The sequence below is a fragment of the Podarcis erhardii genome (genome assembly GCF_964252035.2).
Source record: "Podarcis erhardii genome assembly, chromosome: 8".
Classification (NCBI taxonomy): domain Eukaryota; kingdom Metazoa; phylum Chordata; class Lepidosauria; order Squamata; family Lacertidae; genus Podarcis; species Podarcis erhardii.
This window is the reverse complement of record NC_138499.1, coordinates 29,321,631-29,344,170: the sequence shown is the minus strand read 5'-3', so window position 1 is coordinate 29,344,170 and position 22,540 is coordinate 29,321,631. Positions and strand designations below refer to the sequence as shown.

The window sequence follows — 22,540 nt, the reverse complement described above, 5'->3', positions numbered from 1 at the left end:
TCTGTTGTCTATGCTCTGGTAACCTCTAGGTTAGATTACTGCAATGTGGTAAACCATAGATCTGTCTCTGAAGACAATTCAGAAACTGGTGCAAAATGTGGCAGCCAGGTTGCTCACCAGAGCAGAACAGATTGACCATGTTACAGCAATCCTGGCCTGACTGCACTGACTGCTAATCAGTTTCCATGCACAATTCAAAATTCTGGTTTTGACCTATAAAGCTTTCAGTGGCTCAGGACCGCAATAACTTAAGGACTGCTTCTCCTCATATGAACTGACCCGGACCCTGCAGCCATCACCTGTGGCCCTTCTTCATGTGCCCTGCTCCACAAGAGGTCTGGAGGATGGCAACACGATAACAGGCCTTCTCAGCAGTGGCTCCCCATTTGGTCAATGCTCTCCCCAAGGAGATTCACCTGGTGCCTTCTTTACATATCTTTAGGCACTAGGTTAAAACGTTTCTCTATAACCAGGCCTTAGCTTGACTGAACGTTCTATGACCATTATTGCTTTGTTTTCGTTTTATTTGTATTCTGCGTTCTCATTTTGTATTTTTATGTTGTGTCCTGACTTGTGATCTTTGGAGGAAGGGTGGTATACAAATTTAATCAGTAACAATTGGGAATGGACCACACTGAGAGCATGTATCCAGGTAGAGCTCTTGCTACAGAGAACAGAAATGCCACACCAAGTGCTACAGAGGCAACTCGCACCCCAGATGGATGCATCACAAGATGGATCAATGAGCCGCAGTCAACAGTCTCTTTATACTTTGAAGTATAACCCTGTTCAGCACAGGGAGAACACCACTAGTTTGGGCAGGTGAACTATTCACCAACAGAACTTCCATTTTATCTGGATTGAACTTCAGTTTTTTGGCCATCATCCACTCCATTATCACCCAACAAAGTGATGATCCAGGGTACCTCTGGAGGTGATGATCCAGGTAATCCTTGGAAGAATGTTCTCATCTTTATATAAGCAGTAGCAACAAAGCACATAAAACATCACTATAAAAAGGACAATTTATATAACTTTAAACTTCTTTCTGGATTTGTTCAGATGTAACTTAAGTATAATGTAGATAGATTTGCACTAAATTATCTGTCAACATTCAGCTTCCATTTGATGATCCATATAGAATTGGCCCAAATATCATTTTTAAATAAACTGTGGCTCCAAAACAGCTGTACCAATGTTGACATTTGTTACCGTGCTTTACTTTATTTTACATCCCAAAAGACAAGGCAGTCTTCTTTTGTAAACCACATTTCTGTTTCTACACTTGTTCAGCACTTTAGTCTTTGAAAAGAGGCTCAGCTGACATCATCCATTAGATAACAAATAATAACAGCAATTACACAAGGTCCTAGTTTAAGATGGAGCAACAGTGTCTGCCATTGTCATGATTCATCACACATTGCAAGGGGAGTGCTGACTAATAGATCGTACTAAGCACTTTCAAAGCAGCAACATGAAACTGAAATAGTTTATGTGTTAGCAACATGACTTGGTCCTCTTTTTAGTTCCCAACCTCTTCACTGAACCCTTCTATTAAATACAAAGTCCAACTGTACTTCATTTTGCTATTTGCTGGCTGCAGAATTGAAGGGTACCATTTTACTGAATATTCTCCAAAGGGAGAAATTCTTCAACAGTCTTTTGGGGGCAAATGATGCTTATCAACAGCAGCAGCAGCAAGAGGGGGCGTAGTTCTGGTGTCCAAATGGTTTGCCTGTGTATAGCTCCACATTCAGTCCCTTCCATCAGTTGAAGCAGGGGTGAGGACCCCAGGCCTAGGGACTGAATGAAGCCCTCCAGACCTCTCTTATCTGCTCCTCAAAACTTTCCTAGTGTGCTGGTCTCAGGGCTAACCGAGAGGCGAGGTCCGAGTCCAGTCCGAGGTCGATGGTGCAATATAAAGGCAGTCTGTAGAAGTCGAAGCTGGGTGCAGGGCAGGGTATCGGGTGAGGTCAGGAGCTCCGGCAGGGAAGCAGGTCAGGGATCAGGCTGGAACCAACGATGTTGCTCCTGCAACTTGGGACTGGGGCTGGCTGGCTTTTATCTCCCCCGAGGCATAGGGCGGACCCGATCTTCAGATGACTCGCCTCTCCTGGCGTGGAGCCGAGCACTCCTCCTGCAGGAACTTAGTTCCCTCCACCTCTCTGCCCTGAGCCTCTGCAGCTCAGGAGAGGCTGGAGGGTTACAAGACCCAGAGGCAACCTCAGCTTCCTCTGACGGGGCTGAGGGTGGAGCACCTGCAGGCAATGGGTCCTCCACCCGCTCAGGAGCCTGAGCAGACTCAGCTGGTGCCTGCACCTGAGGATCCAGCACAGGTGAGGAGCCTTCAGGCTCATGCCCCAGCCCTGGCTCAGGTGGTTCTGGAGGCGAGGAATCCTGTGCAGGCTGGGATTCCTCAGGTTCAGACTCCAAATCCGATTTGCAGGCCATCACACCTAGGCCCCACCACCTCCCCAGACCACACCTCCTCACTGGTCCTGCTTTGCAACATGAGCATTTCCCCCGGCTGTAATGTGTCCTCAAACTCTGATCATGCCCCTTGCTTGTCTAGATAGAGGATGGAGAGAGATGTATGAGTGCATGGCGTTACCTGCCCACCACTGGCATGTGGGCCTTGGAAGGTCACCCAGAATGGAACGTGGCCCTTGGCCTGCAAAAGTTTCCTATGTAGCAGAGTTCAGAACATGGGAGGTCTCCTACCATTTTTATTTTTATTTTATTTTATTTTGCTACATAGACTAATGGTTTGACTCAGGAGAGAGAGAGAGAGTCTGTAAGTCATACAAATATATAAGTACACAAGATATGCTTAGCCAGGCTCTTTACGAAATTGATTTATGTTCCTGTAGGTAAGGAATGAAAGAATTCCTTGGGGTGGAAAAAAATAAATCATGCCTGCAGATTCACATGATGGTTCAATTCCATTTCTTTAATAGGTGATAGCAACAAATATTTTTTTATTCTATTGAAACCATGCTTTTATTGTGCAGGGCATTGACAAAACCTGCTGTAGTAATAATAATAATAATAATAATAATAATAATAATAATAATAATAATAATAATTGTAGCTGGAATAACACAGAAGGCTTCTAATTACTTTCAGCAGAAGAGAGGATACAGATCCAGTAGCAAACCAAGCAATCAAATTATTTTTATCCCAACCGTGTACAGGAAGTACACTGTGTGACACAGATACTGGTTCAAGATCTTCACTAGCAACGTTAATTTGAGTTTGTTGCCAGTTTTCGGCAAAGCGTCTTCCTTCTGGCTGCTGAGTTTTCACTGTGGAGACAGAAAGATTGCACAGCAGCTGCGAGAAGGCCAGGCAGTACAGTACAACCTATAAAGACCAGACCTCTTCCTAACAAGAAGTTCTTAATCTGTGGTGGAAGGCCAAGCGGGGGTGGGGGGCAAGTGAACCTTTGAAGGTGCTTCACAAGAAAGAAAGAAAGAAAGAAAGAAAGAAAGAAAGAGCTCCCTTATGCAGATCTGGAGCCAGCAAGTGTGCCTCTGTGGGTTATCTGAATTAATGGGTGTGTGTGTGGGTGTGGGTGTGTGTTTAGATAGATCCCTTTAGATATTTGAAGATGCCTTAACAGTCTTGCCCTGTGGCCACCTATAATGCCTGTGACGTGACAAATTGGGCTTTCTTTCAACTTCACCTCCATTCACCCCCACTTTTCCTTGGTTCAAATCCAGATGGGAAGGATTGAGTGCCTGGGGCCAGCAAAATGCCCCATGTTGTCCAGGCTCTGCAATTATCTGAGGACTAATTGTATTGGGAGTAAAATCCTCTTGTGAGTTGACCTCTCCCGTTTTGTCCCCCTTCAGTCTGACACCAATTGTGCTTTGCCTTGCCAGTGCATTGCCAGTTATATTGGTTTGGCTAGGTCAGAAGAAAAACCACCCAGAGGATGTTCAGTTTTACCGATTAAAGTCTATAAATGCTGAGCTGCAAGGCATAAACATCAAGATAGTGCTGACGTGTTCCCAGAGGACATGAAAATGCCAAAGAAACCTTTAATGTGAAAATGTCTAAGAATACAGTGACCCGGTCAAATGTCTGTGAATGGAAAGAAAGTCTGATAGGAGAAAAATATTGAGACTAATGTTACAACCCCAGAGACACCCCCCTCCATGTCAAGTTCCTCAGTATTTCATTTCTTTCCCCTCTCCTTCCCAACATATAGCTTAGCTTTAGAAGTTCAAAATGCTGAAAATCTGTGACCTTAACATTGCCATATTAAAATATTGTGGAAGAGTGGATTTATAATAAAAGATCACAGGATGAAATTTCCATTTTAATTATAGTCCACAATCTCCGGAATCCAGACAGAAGCCTTGCACAGGTGATAACATCCCAGAATCATTTCCTGCAATACTGTGAGGGGGTTACCTACTGTTATTATTTTCTCTTTTAAACAGATACTTTTGAAAGCATCTCAGGTACATATTTAAAACTGAGGAAGCGGTTTGACCTTTCATTTAATAACGCATTTATCTTAAAACTGCTGAAGATTGCCTGGCAAATAATAAAACCAACTTCAGAAATCTCATGACTGCTTTTTCTTTACTGAAGCAAAGAGATCTGTGTAACAACCATCTCAATGCATTTTTGCAGAGAAGAATTTGCCTGTTAGCATAATGTAAAAGCATCAGGCCATTGCTCTTCTGTAGCAAAATGCCATGGCTCGGCCCTGTCAGCTCGCATGGCAGCATGTTTGGATAGGGCAAACTGTAGTGTTCTGATGAGTCATTGCAGCAGCATTGTGAGACATGTTGCCCCAGTGTGATTGAGTGGTTCGGGGGTTGAGAACCACCAGCCCACAGACTAGTCATTGCCCACCAGGATGTCCTGTTTGGTCCTTGAGGCCATTTCCCCTAACCATGCCCATCTCTTAATCGGCTGGTGTCACTGATGGGACTTCAGATGAGCAGGGGTGCTTTGCCAGTGGATTCACTGTGGTATTATTTTGGTGTACCATTAGATTCCTAATAAGGGGATGTGGGTGGCGCTGTGGGTTAAACCACGGAGCCTAGGGCTTGCCAATCAGAAGGTCGGCGGTTCGAATCCCCATAATGGGGTGAGCTCCCGTTGCTCAGTCCCTGCTCCTGCCAACCTAGCAGTTCGAAAGCACGTCAAAGTGCAAGTAGATAAATAGGTACCACTCCGGTGGGAAGGTAAACGGCATTTCCATGCACTGCTATGGTTCTCCAGAAGCGGCTTAGTCATGCTGGCCACATGATCCGGAAGCTGTACCTCAGCTCCCTCAGCCAGTAAAGCGAGATGAGCGCCACAATCCCAGAGTTGGTCACGACTGGACCTAATGGTCAGGGGTCCCTTTACCTTTACCTAGATCCCTGATACCAAAATAAAACCCCAAATAAACAAACCACCTCCTGTGATTTTTTTTTAAAAAAGGAATAGGTAATGAAGGATCCTATATATTTGCTAAATTTTAGGCCTGGGGGCAAGCTACGCATGACGTATGCAAATTGATGATCATATTTTCCTAACATATTTTTTCTTTAGTGGAAAGGTAGATGGGATAAAAACATATTCCAGTTGATAGATAGCTAAGTAAAAAAATGCAGGGGACTGCTAGTTTGACTGAGGAAGGTCTGTTTAACTCCTTACCTTTTGCAGTTAAGTTGCCCCAATTTAAATGGCTCCTAGTGCCCTTGCTGCATTGAAATAAAGGCAAAATACCTTGGAAGATGTTAGTTTGACTCCTTTGTTTGTGAATTCTAGGTCCATTAACACTGTGACATTGGTCGTAGAACAGGAGAAATATTGTGTGGCTTTTCCTAAACTAATTTTGGGGCAGAAGCGTACACAGAAGAGTGGGGATGTAATTTCCCTACTTCTTCAGTAATTTTCTCTGTATTAAAAAAAATAATTGAGACAGTATTTATTTTTCCTTTGCCAGAAAGATTTACCTTAGTATGACCCTTGAAAAAGAAAGCTCAACTAAAATTAATAGATCTGTGTCCTTAACGCATTCATGAGGCAGGTCTAGGAGGAAATGGGAGACAGGCAAAAATACAACTCAGTGAAGGTGATATATGGGCAGGTAAAAGATGTGAATGTAGCTAGACTTTCAGATAGACATTACAGGTTTTTCTTTGGCAGCTATGAACGCTATATTAAAAGATAATGCCATCTCCAGGACGTGTGTTTCATCTACAAGTTGTGCATTTTCATGCATCTTTGGAAATAGTCTCTTGGGAAATAGTCAGAAATGATGGCCCCCACAACTGCACTGCCACCACACACTGTTGGTCTGTTTTCAGTTTTTTCCCTTCAGCTTTTGCTAAAATGGGATGGCTCTAGGTCAGCATATTACTCTGAGTCAGGGTGGTCCAATGTGTGGGCCATTTTGGGTGGCCCTAGACAGCATTTCACACACACACACACAACCCCCTCACTGCTTTCCCAAAGCCAGGTGAGCGAAGCACTGGGCTTTGGGAAGGAGGTGTGAGGGCCTTGACAGGGTCGTAATGTCCTCCCTCCTCCATCCCAAAACCTAGTTAGTGCTTTCCCAGCTTTGGGAAGAAGGTGGGAGTGCTCTAGGACCTCGTGTCTCCTTTCCAAAGCTCAGCACCTCATTTAGCCATCTTTGAGAAGGCAGCGCAAGGGCTGGGGGGTGGAGCATTAAATTTTGGCCTCACTCCCCACCACCACCACACAACAAGGCACTGTGTGGTCTGAAAGTTCTGTGTCAAAGTACTCTTCCGGCCCACTAGGTATGAGAAGTTGAACTGCCCTTCTCAGAGAAAGATCACCTCTCTGAAAGTGCCTACGGCCAGGTAGAATAATCCCAAGAGATGGAGAGGTTTGGGCTGGGTTTCATCTGCTGCTGCATTTTGCCTCTTGTAAAATGGTTGTTGCAGGTAGTTGAAGGAAGCCAATCCCCAAGGCAATCCGCAAATTTCCTTAATTCCACAAACACACAGGCACAAAAAGACTCATCGTGTTTGGAGGTAATGTAGAAGCCAGTTAAGATGATTACTTGCCTTTAGTCCCGTAAAGTTAATGGAATGAGAAGTACTTTGGCTTAAGTGGTTTGTGATATGAATAGTCAATATATTAAAGCACTGCTTCATCCAAACTAACTCATTTTGGAATTTGGTATGATTTGATTTGCAAAACACCAGTGTGCAATGCCTGTTCAGAGAGTAAAGGAAGGAAGAGAAAATGACCTAAAAGAAAACGATAAACTAAAGACCAAAAAACCTTGGAAAATGAATATGAATAAGAGAGAGAAGATTGCACCTCAGAAATGTGGGTCAATTCAGTTGCACATTTATCCGGTGTAATGATAATATTTGGAATAGAGCAGCAGCTGAAAGATGTCTAGGGTGGGGAGAAGGAAATACAGAACTTTTGAGAGGTGACATGATAGTCAGGTATACTATTTAGACCAGGGATGAGAAACCTCCAGCCTGTGGGCCAAATTTGGCTCAGTAGGTCTCAATTTGGCCTGTGAGACCATTTCTCCCAAATAGTGTCCACCTACCTTACACCTGAAATCCTATGCTCTATCAGGTGTGGGGCACATGGAGATGCGGCTGTATTGGTTATGCAATCAAAATTCTCATGGGCAACTTGATCACACAGCTGATCCTTGCAAAAAGAAGGGATTGAAGTCACCCCCTCCATCTGCTGAGGAACTGCATGACTGAGCTGCCTGCAGAGAACTCAACAACACAGCTGATCTCTGCAGAAAATATATTTGCAAGCCCTGTGCTCAGCACTTCCCAAGTGGTGAGCATATGGCTGTCTAAGCCCTTTGTGTAGTTCCCAAGCACCCAACCACCAGCTGGCTGTCAGGCAGCTTCACAAGCACTGTGCAAGGGACTTGGGCTGGTGGGTGGGACAACTCCCTGTTCATCATCTGATGTCATAATGATGTAGGGTGATTGACAGGTGGGCTGCCTCCCCTGCCTATCTTAGCTGGGCCCACGGCCAGTTGGGACAGATAAAGATCTGGTCTGTTGGGTCAAAAAATTAGCCACCTCCAAAAGAACTCCATGCATGAACTGCAGCAAAGAGGGATAGGTGAAGCCACCAAGTGGAAGGACCAGGAAGGGGTATGGCTCAGTGGTTGAGCACATGCTTTGCATGCAGAAGGTCTGAGGTTCAATCCCCAGCATCTCCAGGTAAGGCTGGGAAATATCCTCAACTGGAACCTTTGAAAGCTTCTGCTGATCAGTGTAGCCAATGCTGAGCTAGATCAAACTATGGTCTGACTCACATGTCAGCTCATAGATGTTTCCTGTGTTCAATCCTTGACATTTCACTAAAAGGATCAGGTGACAGGAAATGGGAATGTCTTCAGGCCCAGATCCTAGATGTCAACAGCCAGCCAAAGGAGATAAAAGTGGGAGGAAATGGACCATTATTCTCACCTGGTCCAAGTCAACTTCCCAACGTTCCTATGAATGGGGCAGAATTAAGATCTTACGACAGGACAAAGTGGGCAGAAATGGCAGACATAGGAAGAATGTAGGAAGTGTGGATTGGGTTTCATTTACAGGCAGCAATGAACAGATTGGAATTTTTAGTAGATTTACTCCTGCTAAGAGCCAGTGTGGTGTAGTGGATAGGAGTGGTGGACTCGTAATCTGGTGAACTGGGTTCACCACTTTGAGACTCCTTAGGGTAGTGATAAAGCGGGGTATCAAATCCAAACTCTTCTCCTTTTTCTTCTTCTTCTTCTTCTAACATTCCATTTCACAAATTATTTTGTATAAGCTCTCCCCCCCCCCCCGCAGTACATTTTAATTTAGATCTACAATATGTTTGCTTTCAGACATCAACATGGCAGGAGAGCCCAAACCATACAGACCTAAGCCTGGAAACAAGCGGCCACTTTCAGCTCTCTACAGGTAGGCTCATCTGCTCCTTACACTACCTAGGAACAGCTTCTGAGTCTTCAGGGTATGTTCCTCTTGATGGTGAAAAATTGTCACTTAAATAAGGGTCCATCTTGTATTCCCTTGGCACAGGAACCTGGCAAGAAAATATATAACTAAATGACGGCAACTTTGTCACCCATTCCTTACCTCACTTTGATATATATAGCTTAACATTCACTCCATTGTGGCTTTTCCCCACCAGATACTAGGGCAAGTTCTCACCTGCATGCAGCATCTTACAACCCATCTGTGAATATTTGGGAATTAAGTAAGACTCCCACCATATCATCCAACAATTCTTGGTGCCCTTTGGGACATATTAAAGTCAGCCATATAAACACAGTTGTCCTTATGGCAGTGGGTCTAATTTTAAGGGCTTGATAAAATCCTTTCTTTTTAACAGAGCATATTAATTAGTCTTATTGAGGGGTAAACAATTTAGATCCATGGTGTTTGAAGGGCTCCCTAGTCCCAGAAGAACCTTCATGGTAAATAATCAGTTTTCTCACACACACACCCTATCCTGGAGTAAAGTGGGTGGCAAGTTGCTCAAGCAAGTGGTTGTCAACTGATTCCGGACTCTCTGGGATAACATCTGCTATCTAGATCCATTTCAAACCAGTTTCAGTCTGAGTTTGGCACCCATGGCTTTGGTTAACCTGGTTGGCTGAACTTAGACCACGAGAAATGCAAAAGTAGTGCAAGTCTGAATTAATGGAAGTCCTCTCATGAGTGTAAGTAACTCTTTGGATCCCGGACATTATCTCTGGATTGGAATTGTTAGAAAATGTGTTCCTGGTTGAACCCAGCCCTCTTAAAAATAAGGACAATACAGGCTGCTGAATAATAAGCAAGAATAGCATTTTGTCAGCACAATTCATAACCTGCTTGTCAATATTAGCAGAGGAAGGAGGAATGCAAACATAAAATCTCTATCTTAGGGGTGTTAGGAAGGCAGCCTTCTATTGTGCTGAAGTGCCACTGGTTTTTTGCATTAGAACAGTCAGCCCCGTTTTGCTATGCCAAGTCTGATGGGCTCATTACAGCTTGTTGATGCAGGGTAGAAAAAGGTCAGCTGGCATCAGCTTTATCCAAATAAGTATTGATGTAGCTAGGAAAGCAGTACTTGAAGATGACAGCTGAACGTATATTTCCTCCTACTATTGCTGTGGATCTCAGGGCTGTATCCATATTGATCCAATTCTGTGAAAGACATCAGATAGGCAAATCTGTTGCTGAAAAGCTGAGATCCGTCAAACCTTATCATCTTCAAGTGCAGGTGTTCAGAGCAAAATAAACTAAAATACGACAGAGCAGGGATGGTTATTGATTGCTGGGCTGCTTTCTTCTTTAGAATACTCACAAACTTATTTTATTTATTTATCTATCAGAATTGTTTATAGTCCTCCCTTTCTCCAAAGATTCTGTGGGTGGGTGGGGTAAACATCTCAAAATATGAGCTAGTGGACTGTGGGGAGAGGAAATGGTAAGTGGGGGCATTGCAAGATAAAATATAACAACCCAGTCTGTAGCTGCTTTGCTGCAGATCACCCTCTCTCGGTGGCATCTTACTGTCAAGGCCTTGCAAGACCAGGGCTGGAAGGAACAGAGGTAAGAGTACATAGTAGCCCATGTCAGGCCAAGAGAAAAAGCCAGAGCACTGACTTAACATAAGGGGCCAGAGACAAGTCCAGGTCCAGGTCCGAAGCAGCCAACAGTGATCAGAGAGACCCCAGGCAGATATGTTGTCCCAGAAAGTAGATGGCCAAGTTCCAAAAGGAAGATGTGGGGCAGGATGATGACAGCTGCAAGTCTAGCCTAGCACTGAATGATGGGAGACTCAATATGCAACAATTGTATGAGGCCAGCAAGTATCCCATTGGCTCTTCAGATCACCTGGCCTGGTGACTGTGGCTCCTCACCGTATCCACGATCTGGGTGGTGCTGCAACATGAGAGATACCTAGCCAATAATTCTCTCTGCTTGAGAGCTTCCCATGCCCTGGCGTCTCATACTTAGTGATGTGAAGTGGCATTTGAGGTTTTGGGGCACAAGATGACTGCAGATGGTGTGGTTCTTCAAGTGTCTCAGCACAGTGATGGAGGATACTTAAGAAACCCCATAGGTGTCATGAATAAAAGCATTTAATGTGTGAAGGACCAGTGGCTTATTAATATTCCTTATTAAATTTAAAGGTCTACTCATAAAACCCTTGATAATTGCTATGCTTAGTCATACCTATCTTCTTTATAGAGAGAGTAGTAAACTTATGTATATTGTTTTAGAACGACGTTACAAGTTTTCTTGGCATATAAAATTAAAAGCTGTATAATTAAAGCATAAGTGTAATGGAGAATACACTTTATCAGCAGGAGAACAATGGAAAGAAAGCTATGCTGGATTGCTCTTCATAAAGAACCACCCTGCACAATTATGGGTGCTGAGAGGTGATGAATAATGTGTGAATAAACCCCACGATTAAAGCTTATTCTTTTCCATGTAACGCTGCAGTTTTAACATCTTTATTTTAGTTTCATTGCACTAAGTTACTAATTTAAATTAAAGAGCAATTTAAATGAAAGGCCAATGGATAATTGCTTTCCTCTATTGCCTGAAACTCTTTGAAGTAATTTACTGTATCACTACAAATCACCTAAAACCATTTAGTCAAATATACTAAGGGAGGGTCAAATGGAGGGCAGCTGTATTTTGAGCAAATTGAATCTCAACTCTTGAGAATGGATTTCAACCAGATTTTTAATTTCAGTGCTTTATCCATAGGTCATCACACATTCCCCCCCCCCCGCTCCCTTTCTTTCAGAGAAATGCACCCCCAATTATATATTTTATCTGAATATTGAAGTTGTCCCTCTTGCCCTTATTGCAAAACTTTATAACTGTCCATTTGCTTCTGTTGGCAGGGACGCCGACTTATAAAAAATATTGGGGGGGCCCATACCGGGGTCCTGCCCCGGGAAGTTTTATAAATTTTAGATGAAAATTAGTGAGTTTTAAAGTTTTTTTAAAGTATTTTAGAGTCATATGATCAACATTAGAACCCCGAAAACTCGACTCTCTATAACTCCACACTCCGGGAAACTCAACAAGCCTGAAACACTTTTTGGCTTTGAAAAAAGAAACAAAACATAAACACGCACGGTATTTTCGTAAAAAGCTAATTTAATTTACAGTAACAATTATGCTTATAGACTATTACAGAGCAGTGAATATATAGCTCTGAAAAGACTGAAATGATATTTAAATAAATCTTAAACTATCATTAAAAGAATAAAACATAAAATATTGCTGTCGCACAGTAATAGCACTTTGATTAATAAGTGAAATAGCTAATTTAAGCTTACTTTGAATAAGGCTGAGGGTTCATTAAATAAAAATAATATCTCAAAGTTAATGCTTTAATACAGTTAATAAAGTTAATACAGTATGCCTAATACTGTATGTAAATACTGTAATACTGTATGTAAATAACGGGCTTTAATTGGGTCTTACACCCTAAAAATATTTAAGTATTTGAAAATAACTAATACAGTACTATAGTAATATAGAAATACAGTACTAAACTAGTACTAATATTTCGAAACTGAAAATTTAACATTCTGTATGTATTTAATTCTCTATTTTATAAAGATTTTTAATATCTGACAGTGAGTTTGGAGTAGCCCAATGCAAAAATCCTGAGGATCCATGTGGACTCATGCTTTGTAACCACGTCTTTGCACCACTGTGACCCTAGGCAACAGTGGGTGCGTGATTTTTTTGGTGCAAGATGTAGCCATGAACATGCTATGTGATCTGATGGTGAATTTGGGGTGACCCAATGCAAAAATCCTGAGGATCCATGTGGATCCGTGCTTTGTCACCATGTTTTAAATGGGGAGGGAAGGAAAAACACAGAAGGGACAAGAAGCACAAGAGGGGTGTGCGGAGAAGCAGCTGGCTAAGAATGCAGGGGAGGAGTTTAACGGGGTGGGGGGGAGGAAAGGAAGGCAAAAGTCCCCCCCAAGCCAGCCCTCTCTCTCTCTCTCTCTCCCACCTGCATGTGCGAGTCCCTAGAGCACGGAGAGGAGGAGGTGGTGGGCTGGAGCCTGCACGCAGTGTGACTCGGAAAGAATTAGAAGGAAGGACTCGATCCTTTCCTTAACCCTCTGCTTGCCAGGAGGGCAGGGGATTCCCTGCTCTTTGTTGAGTTTGAGCAAACGCAGCAACAGAAGCGGGTGGGCAGTAAGACCCTGAGGCAGAATGCAGGAAAGCAGCAGCTTCCACCTTCCCTCCGCCCGACCGCCCGATCTTATTTTTGCCTGATTTTTGCCTATTTTTGCCCCTGCGAGTCAGCTCCAGGGACCACACATTCGCTCAATAACACGCACAGACATTTCCCCTTACTTTTTAGGAGAAAAAATCTGCGTGTTATAGAGCGAAATTTACGGTAATAATTTTCTTAAATTATTGGGGGGGCGGAGCCCCCCCAAACGAATTTTTGAGGGGGCTCGGGCCCCCTCAGGCCCCATGGAGTCGGCGCCTATGTCTGTTGGTCTTTGTTACAAAATTTTGTATTCCTTTCTTTCCTTTTTATATTTACTGGCTGCTTCTCCTTAATAGAGCTCAAGGTGTGATATACATTGCCCCCTGCCATCCCATTTTATACTCACAACACTGAGAAATAGAGACTGACCCAAGGCCATCTGCTTTGTGGCTGGCTGGGGATGTGAATGTGGGTTTCCCCTGTCGTAATCAAAAACTCTAACCTCTATATCATAGTGTGTAGAAGGTCCTTTCTGAAGTCCACTGATGTTGGTTCAAAGATTTTGGAACCTTTGGGAAATGTAGATGCCAGGTGAAAGTGGAAAATCTCAAGCGTGCAAAGGAGAATTTCCTCACACAGTCTATGATTTTCTTGGTTGCTTCCGTCCATCCATCATGAAGATGGCGTTCTGGTGGTGGTCATGATCTTCTGCCAGACTTTGGTCCTGGCAGATGCCTGGCATTGCCCTCCTGTGTGCCCAAAGCAGGAGTGGGAAACCTGTGGCCCTGCAGATGTTGTTGGACAGCAATTCCTACCAGACCCACCTGGCATGGCCAAGAGTCAGGAGTGATGGAAGTTGGATTTCAGCAACATCTGGACGGCCACATATTCCCCACCCTGGACTACAACATATAACGTCAACCTTGTGCAGTATGTTGTCTATGCATTCTTTGAATATATTTAACTATTTAACTGTATTGTTTGTTTAACAGACTTGAATCGAAGGAGCCTTTCCTGTCTGTTGGGTGAGTAAGAACCTGTAGCTGAGTATTGTAGTTTTGCTTTTAATTTCACAGGCTACCCAGCTCTCTTAATGTCTTCAACAAGATTTAGGGTTTAGGACCATCATCGCTTTACTGTGGCACTCATTAAAATTTGGGGGGATGGGTATAGAGGAGTGATCACAAAAAGCACTGTATCACACACACACACACACACACACATTTTGGTTGGAGATTTTTCTCAGAAACTATTCAGTTATACATAACTGGTGTAGTTCAATTTCCAACTACAGTATTGTCTTGCTTAATTTGAAGGTCTAATCACAAAGTGAGCAGCTATGCTGGCTTATTTAGTAGGACACTTAGCTGCAATCTAAGTAACGTTCATACTGGCCTGATGTTTTCTCTGATTTACTGGAAGTGAAATGTATTTTTTTCCTAATTTCATTAACTTTTATTAGCCATAAACATATGATCAGATGAACATCCTAGCTAATTCGACAGTGGAATTTGCTGCCAAGGAGTGTGGTGGAGTCTCCTTCTTTGGAGGTCTTTAAGCAGAGGCTTGACAACCATATGTCAGGAGTGCTCTGATGGTGTTTCCTGCTTGGCAGGGGGTTGGACTCGATGGCCCTTGTGGTCTCTTCCAACTCTATGATTCTATGATTCTAATTGTTTTTCCTCTGCGTGACCTTAATATATACCCTGAATACTCTTCATAATGGAAAAAGTCAACTGACCATAGGATCATGTCCCCTTCCTTTATTGGTTACATTATTGCTTTCCTCTTCTGTTTCTGTCTCTTTCCTGTATGTGTTATCCAAAGAAATATTTTTGCTTGTGCTTTTTTGCAGTTGCATACAGACAACCATTTCCTTACCAGTTAATTTTTGCATTTTTTGTGATATTTCACTTGATGTAAAACTGACTTCTAGAAATCTAGCAGAGCCTACATAAGCCTTGACTCAAGTGCTCCATCTTCCCCTTTCTTATTCCAAAGTACATGTAATAAGAACTTCTGAAGCAGAATTTTCCAAACTTGGGTCTCCTGCTGATTTTGGACTACAGTTCCCATCATCCCTGACCACTGGTCCTGCTAGCTAGGAATGAAGGAAATTGTAGTCCAACAACCGCCGGAGACCCAAGTTTGGGAAATACTGTTTTAAAGCTGCTGCTTTTGATTTTGAGCTTCCTTCCCCATGATATTCAAATTTAAGGAAGTGTGTCATGTTCTACCTATGCTTAGCTAACAAAGCAGAATATCAAATCATAGTTTTATCCCAGTTTGCTTTATCTAACCATGGCTAGAATATGCCACAGTTCCTACAGATTCAGATATCCTGAAGTACACAAGCATACCTTGGAGTGTGAGTTTGGTTCCAGACCACTGCAATAGACCGAATATTGCAATAAAGCGAATGATTCAATTTTTTGTTGTTGTTTCCCAGTACATATAAAAGTTATGTTTGCACTATACTGCAGTCTATTAAGCCAGGCCTCACTGGCTGCAGAGGCAGGAGGGTGAAAACCCACTCCAGCCCTAGCCAGCTCCACTTCCATTGCCTTCCTTCCCCTGGAAGCAGCCAAGCTGCCTGCAGCTGCACCCCTATAGTTAGTTCTAAAGTGGAAACCTTTTACATTGGTACGGACAGGAGCCTGTTTATTCTGAAATCTCCCCAACACTTGAAGAAGAGTGGGAGGCAGCCATTGAAGGAGGTTTCCTTAAGAGACCTTGGCTACCCGCAGTCAGATTGCACTAGGCAAGAAGCTATACTTCAAACAAAGGGTAGTTTTCTTTAGTGGATCAGTCTCTGAGCAACAAGCACTTTAGGTGAATAGGTTTGAAGTGTGAAGGCTGAGCCAAGATTACCAAAAATAATCCTGCAAATTAGCTTTGCAAAAGGTTTAGCCGGTCAGATTGGTTAGAGAGACAAGAAGGCTGTAATTAACAGCAGTGATGGCATGAGTGTTTTCACATCTATATCATAGCAGATTCCGATGAAGATCGCAAAGTAGCTATGCGCAGGAGTAAAGAAACAGGAAGCTAACGGATAAAAATACAGGTGCGGTGGTAAAATGTAACTTTAAAAGTGGCCAAAACATATTATCCTCACCTCCATTTTGTCCATGGGAAACCCACAAACAGAACCGAAGCACAACAGCACTCTCCCCATCTATGATTCCCAGCAACTGATAACCAGAGGCATACTGCTGCCAACAGTGATAGTGGAACATTTATCTCAGTAGCCACATCCATGCCTTCCTTTCCACGGCACAGGGATTGGGAACCTGTGTTCCTCTGGATAATGTTGGACTACAGCTGGTCACTCCAGCTGGGGCTGAAGGTGTTAAGTTGTGGGCGAACATAGCAGACGACACAGCGATTTATCCAGAGCAGCTCTTTACTTGCAAGCTGGACAGAACTGAACAGCAAACAGCTCAGCCGGCCTGCTTTTATAGGCAGCCAGCTGTCAACATTGTAGCAACAACAACCCAGAGTTTCCCGCCTAAAATAACTGACGTGGACCTGAGTGAAAACTATCTACAGACCTGAGTGAAAACTATCTACAGTATCCCCCTGCTGGCCCAGGGTGAAACTTCACTACATAACAGAAGGGACTTGGGAGTCCAACAACATCTGGAGGGACATAGGCTTCCATGCCGTTATATAAGGAAATCGGCTCTGTTTACTGATTGTGTGCACAGTTGATGATTCTGGCTCAGTATACAGCTTAGATGTATGTATCGTTTCATCTGCTCTAAACCTGCCTTCCCAAATGTGTTCACCAGAGGTTTTGGAGCCCCCACTCCTGTCAGACCCAGGTTTCTTCACCGGAAATGTTGGGGGGGGGGCCAAGATGGTAAATGATATGTTAGTAGCTTCTGTTGACCACAGGACTGAAAAGGATTTGGTGCTTTAAGTCTATTTTAAGTCAAGTGGGAGATAAAAATTCCATTACATGTTTGCAATTTAATTAACACAACCTGTTCCTTCTAATTTCATTAAGGGCCCATTATAAGAGTAATCATGACTAGTGAAAGATTATCATTGCTTTTACCGGGTGCTTTGGCTAAGTAAGAAATTACTTAAGGCCTCAGCAGATCTCTGCAATTGCAAAGCAGCTTCTGTGGGCTTCATGAGCAAAAAAGACCTGTTTCAGAACAATTCCCGTTCATTTCAGTGAAGGGGTTTGCGAAAAGCTCTTCTCAGCTGCTTGCAAGGTGAAAACTGAAAGCACTAGCTTGGCAGCAGCTTTCATTAGTGTTGAGAGTACTGACAAATGATTCAGAGCTGGCTCAGCCTTCCAAGTCCCCTATTTTCCTGCTGCCTTCTCTGAGAGTTAATTTAGTTCTGACTGGATTGTCAAGTGCTCATGACTTGTATAGATGAAGTATTAATGGTCACACTGGTGTCTTCTTCTGCGCAGGGGGAAAAAGTAGGCGTAACACTAAATGAATCAATGCTTGGCATCACACAGCTGCATGTCAGGTTTGTTATTGTTCTGTTGGATAGTGGAGGGAGGGTTCATTACCACACAGGGAGAAGAGATTTAGCCCAGGGGTCAGAAACAATTTTCATCCAAACGGCTGTTATGATCAAACGTCTGGGGGTTACATCATCATCACCGTAGTTGTTGTTATACCACCCTTCATGACAAGATCTCAGGGCGGTTCACAGAATAAAATACAATATAAAAACACAGGTTTTTAAACAAAATGAAATAATAACCCCTTCCTTCCCACAGACACATTTAAAAGGCTGTAGATTATTAATCAGCCAAAGGACTTGTTGAAAAGGAGTGTTTTCACCTGTTACCTAAAAATATATAATGAAGGTGCCAGGCAAACCTCCCTGGGGAGAGCAGTCCACAAATGGGGAGCCACTACAAAAAAGGCCCTGTTTTCGTGTTGCCACCCTCTGGATCTCACATGGAGGAGGCACACTAAGAAGGGACTCACATGATGAATGCAGAGTCTGGAATGGTTTATGCCAGTGCTTGGTGTGGCTAGAGGGAGAACTGAGTGGACTCACATATGTAACTCTTTACTTTTGTACAATAGGCTCTCATACAACATGCAGAGGTTCTACACATACAAACATGCCTGCCTACATCCTTCATGCAAGCAAGAGGTATTACCATTCACGGCGGCAGTTCAGCCAGGCAAAAAAGGACAGCCTGAAGCCAACACACAGAGCTATTGTCCCATTAGGATTTTTGAGAGCTTTAGTCTAACAGTAATAGATACATGCAAGAGAAATTATATATATATAAAATTTTATATATATATATATATATATATATATATATATATATATAATATAATATAATAAATTATATATATATATAATAAAATAGTCCAGTAGCACCTTAGAGACCAACTAAGTTTGTTCTTGGTATGAGCTTTCGTGTGCTTTTAATTTTATATATACAGTGGTACCTTGGGTTAAGTACTTAATTCGTTCCGGAGGTCCGTTCTTAACCTGAAACTTTTCTTAACCTGAAGCATCACTTTAGCTAATGGGGCTTCCTGCTGCTGCCGCACCACCAGAGCACAATTTCTGTTCTCATCCTGAAGCAAAGTTCTTAACCTGAGGTACTATTTCTGGGTTAGCGGAGTCTGTAACCTGGAAACAGATTAGCACTGCAGTGGGAAGGCTATTCTGATCTCATCCTCCAGTGCCAAAGGTCTTTGCAAAAGGATGTGTCTTCATAGAACTGTAGAGTTGGAAGGGACCCTGAGGATCATCTAGTCCAACCCCCTGCAATGCAGGACTATCCAGCTGTCCCATATGGAGATTGAAGCTGCAACCTTGATGTTATCAGCACCACAGTCCTGATCTGATATTGAAATGTATACCATAATTAGGTCAGAGTCAAACACACCTCTGAGAACCCCAAATATTGCCAAAATGCCTGTAGAAGACTGCCTCCTCTGCTCTTTTGTTTATTTATATTTTCTCAAATAAAAGGAGAATCCAAAATTTATGTATTAATGATAACCAGTACTGATGAAAGATTAATATTCCTTGTGGCGCTTGCCACCAGACCTGAATTTCATGTAAGCTCAGCAGAGTCAGAGCGTACTGGCAAAGTCACCTTTCATCATCCCTTAAGGCTAAGTTTTTCTTTCTTTGCCTTTCCGGCAGTGCCATTTAGTAAGTAACGTGTAAAGCTTTGTTTCCTCTTCATATAAAACAAAAAAGCCATTACCAAGTTGATGGAGTTCAGAATACCCTTTGGTTGCACATAGGTTTCAGTGAAGGACGTGTTTCATGTTCTACTTACAGATAGGTAGCCGTGTTGGTCTGTCATGGTCAAAACAAAATAAAAAAAAATTTTTTTTTTCATGTTCTACGTTATTCTTTACCAGCTATAAACCTGTCTTAGTGTGCAGAGCATTCATAGAAAACAACAGATCTCTAAGGTCACTGTTGATGAGTAAAGATAATGATCTCTTACAGGGAGAAAACGGGGGAATGGAGGTCAAAAGGGCAAGCATATCACAAGTGAGAAGAAGAGGTTAACATTTTCAAGTCTTTCATGCCGTTCAGGGGAGATGGAGTAGGTTGCTGTAGGCTGTTCTGAGAAATTGTGATGGTTCGATTCAAAAAGACTATAAAAAAGCAATGGTGTGTCTACTGGCATTGCCTTGAGTAGTTGTAGAGACTTAAATGCTTTAAGTTACTTTGTACCTGAGTATAATAGAAGCACATATACTTTTGATTGCCTTGTTATTACCTACAAAGAAGGGGAGGTGAATATATCATTCATGGTCTAGTAACCTCTAGACTAGATGATCACACTACCGTAAAGTACAGTATATGGGATTGTTCTTACAAAGTGGCCTCTCAACTGTTAGGATTAAAGCAGCAACACTTACAGTAAGTCATCTGAATCTCTGGAGGGGTGACAGACAGAAACGTAACCTATTCTACCTGAAATATCATACAGTGGTACCTCGGGTTACATAAGCTTCAGGTTACAGACTCCACCAACCCAGAAATAGTACCTTGGGTTAAGAACTTTGCTTCAGGATGAGAACAGAAATTGTGCTCCGGCGGCAGCAGGAGGCCCCATTAGCTAAAGTGGTGCTTCAGGTTAAGAACAGTTTCAGGTTAAGAACGGACCTCCGGAACAAATTAAGTACGTGACCAGAGGTACCACTGTATTTCCCTATGTGAACCTACCAGGTCTCAGGTGAGCACAATCTCTTGGTCCCACCAATATCAGAAGCACAGCTGGCAGTGACACAAGAGAGAGCTTTCCCTGTGGCTGCTCCCATTTTGTGGAATTCCCTCCCAAGAGAGGTTAGATGGGCTCCCTCTTTGTTATCTTTCTTCTTGCGTGCTAAGACTTTCCTATTCAAATAGGCCTTTGGAAACTAAGGTGCAGATGAAGCTGATCACTGGGCTGCTGTCAAATTTAGATTTTAATTTCTGCTTCTAAATATGTTGCAATTTTAATTATTGCTTTTAACTAGTTTGTTTTTATTATTCCACATTTTATAATTGATGTTTTTAAATGTTATAAACTGCCCTCAATCCAAACTTGGGAGAAAGACACGAGATAAACATAAATATATTAAATAAATATTCTTCCTTTGCTGATTCCTCCTTGAGTAACTTCCTGTAGATTGTTTTTTCTCTCGGCCTTTACTTCCTTCCTGCTTCTTCTCCAAGTCAATTAGCATTGGATCTCCATTTTTGTTAACCTCTTGAACTCATGGCTCCATAATAGCCACATGTAAGCTTGTACTCAGATTGGCTTAGTTTGCGAAGAATATAAACTTTATTCTCACAAGCAGCAGTCTTACCAGACCATTTATTTCTGTAATCCCCTGCTATATAGTCTCCAGTACCACAAAAGGAACTCTACCACCTTTCAAGGCAGTCTGTTTCTTGCTTTAACTAGCTACTGAAAAGGAAAGATCCTTCCCCGCTTTAGAAATTTTGCTTTCCCACTTTTCTGCACTCTGACACCATCATTTTGTAATTGATGGTTGTTTAACATACTGTGCTTTTCCACTACATTCCATTCAGTAGTACCCAGGCTACTATTTCTCATGGGAGTACAGCGTGTTTCTGGAATTCTGTTTTAGTCCTCAAAAAGTGATTATTCTTTCAGGTCCGCTGCTGCAGCCATAATTTTAATTTATCAAGGTGCCATACATGAAATGCAGCAGAAACATTTCATGGCTTAAGCTCATCACTTATTCCTATATCTGTCAATGAAAGTCTTCTGTATCTGTCATATCAAACTGCACAACAGCAACATGTAGCACATAACGAATAAATCATATAATCAATTCTACATTTATACAGTTTGACAAGAGTGCTTCCTTGAATACACGTTGGATGTGGCACAGTCTCTGATGCAGGGGAATGACAGGGCCTAAACATAGAAGCCATTGACAGAGATGTGGGGTCATTTCAAGGAATATGGAGGAGGTGGGCATTCCACAATATACTCCACCCATAATTTTGCGTGTCCTTTCTGGTATATTGTGCATTTGAACAAAAGGTCTCCAAGACCCATTTCCTAGGCCTTAGAGGACAAGACTTGATCTAATGGTCTTAAATTACAAGAAGATAGATTTCGACTGAACATTAGAAGAACCTTTTGAGGGTAAGAGTAGTTTGACAATGGAACCCTAGAAGGGTGTTGAGCTGTCCATTGCTGGAGATCTTCAGGAGCCTATGACTTTGCAACAGGTCATCTAAATACAATGAAACAGGAAGCTTGGCAGCTAAAGCATGGATGGCATAAGACTTGGGTCCAAACCTGACCAAACGTGGGTGAGGCCACACCATTGTACCTACCGCATGGCCATAGCTGCAGTGGAAAAAGCTTACTTTTCTGCCACCACTGCATCTGCAAGTAGCCATCTAGCAGAGCTTTTCTGAGTGGTGAATGGGCTTTTGTTAGCTGGCCAAGAGAGTGGTGCTCTGACATTCTCAGAGGCCAGCTGTAACAACTTTGCAAGATGCTTTAGGGATAAATTCACTCAGATTCTGACAGAGTCGGACGCCACAGTGATAGCAATTCCCGTGGAGGTGCTAGTGTACTGTCTGTTCCATCTATACTGGATCAATTTAGATTATTGCAGCCTGAGGATGTGCACAAGCTGCTTGAAGAACTGCAGCTGATCTCTTTGGCATCTCCTACGTTGTGAAATGCACCTGAAACAGGTTCTGAAACCTAGTGTACATAGTGGCAGCTCATTAGGCTAGATCCCTGGAATTCCTGCATGGAGCTCAGTTATCCTTCTATGGTCCATGTGAGTAAAGGCCATCTTACCATAGATAGATGTTTTCTCACTTGAATAAG

General features: G+C 42.7%; 1 protein-coding gene across 5 annotated transcripts in view; it reads left to right on the top strand.

The window, feature by feature from the left end:
* The window catches only part of RALYL (RALY RNA binding protein like), a 260,680-nt gene that overhangs the window by 214,195 nt on the left and 23,945 nt on the right, over window positions 1–22,540 (top strand). For all 5 annotated transcript variants that reach the window (XM_081874664.1, XM_081874665.1, XM_081874663.1 and 2 more), the window contains 2 exons: window positions 8,840–8,915; window positions 14,202–14,234. In XM_081874664.1, coding sequence (XP_081730790.1) covers window positions 8,840–8,915; window positions 14,202–14,234 — 109 coding nt within the window. The remainder of the gene's footprint in view (window positions 1–8,839; window positions 8,916–14,201; window positions 14,235–22,540) is intronic.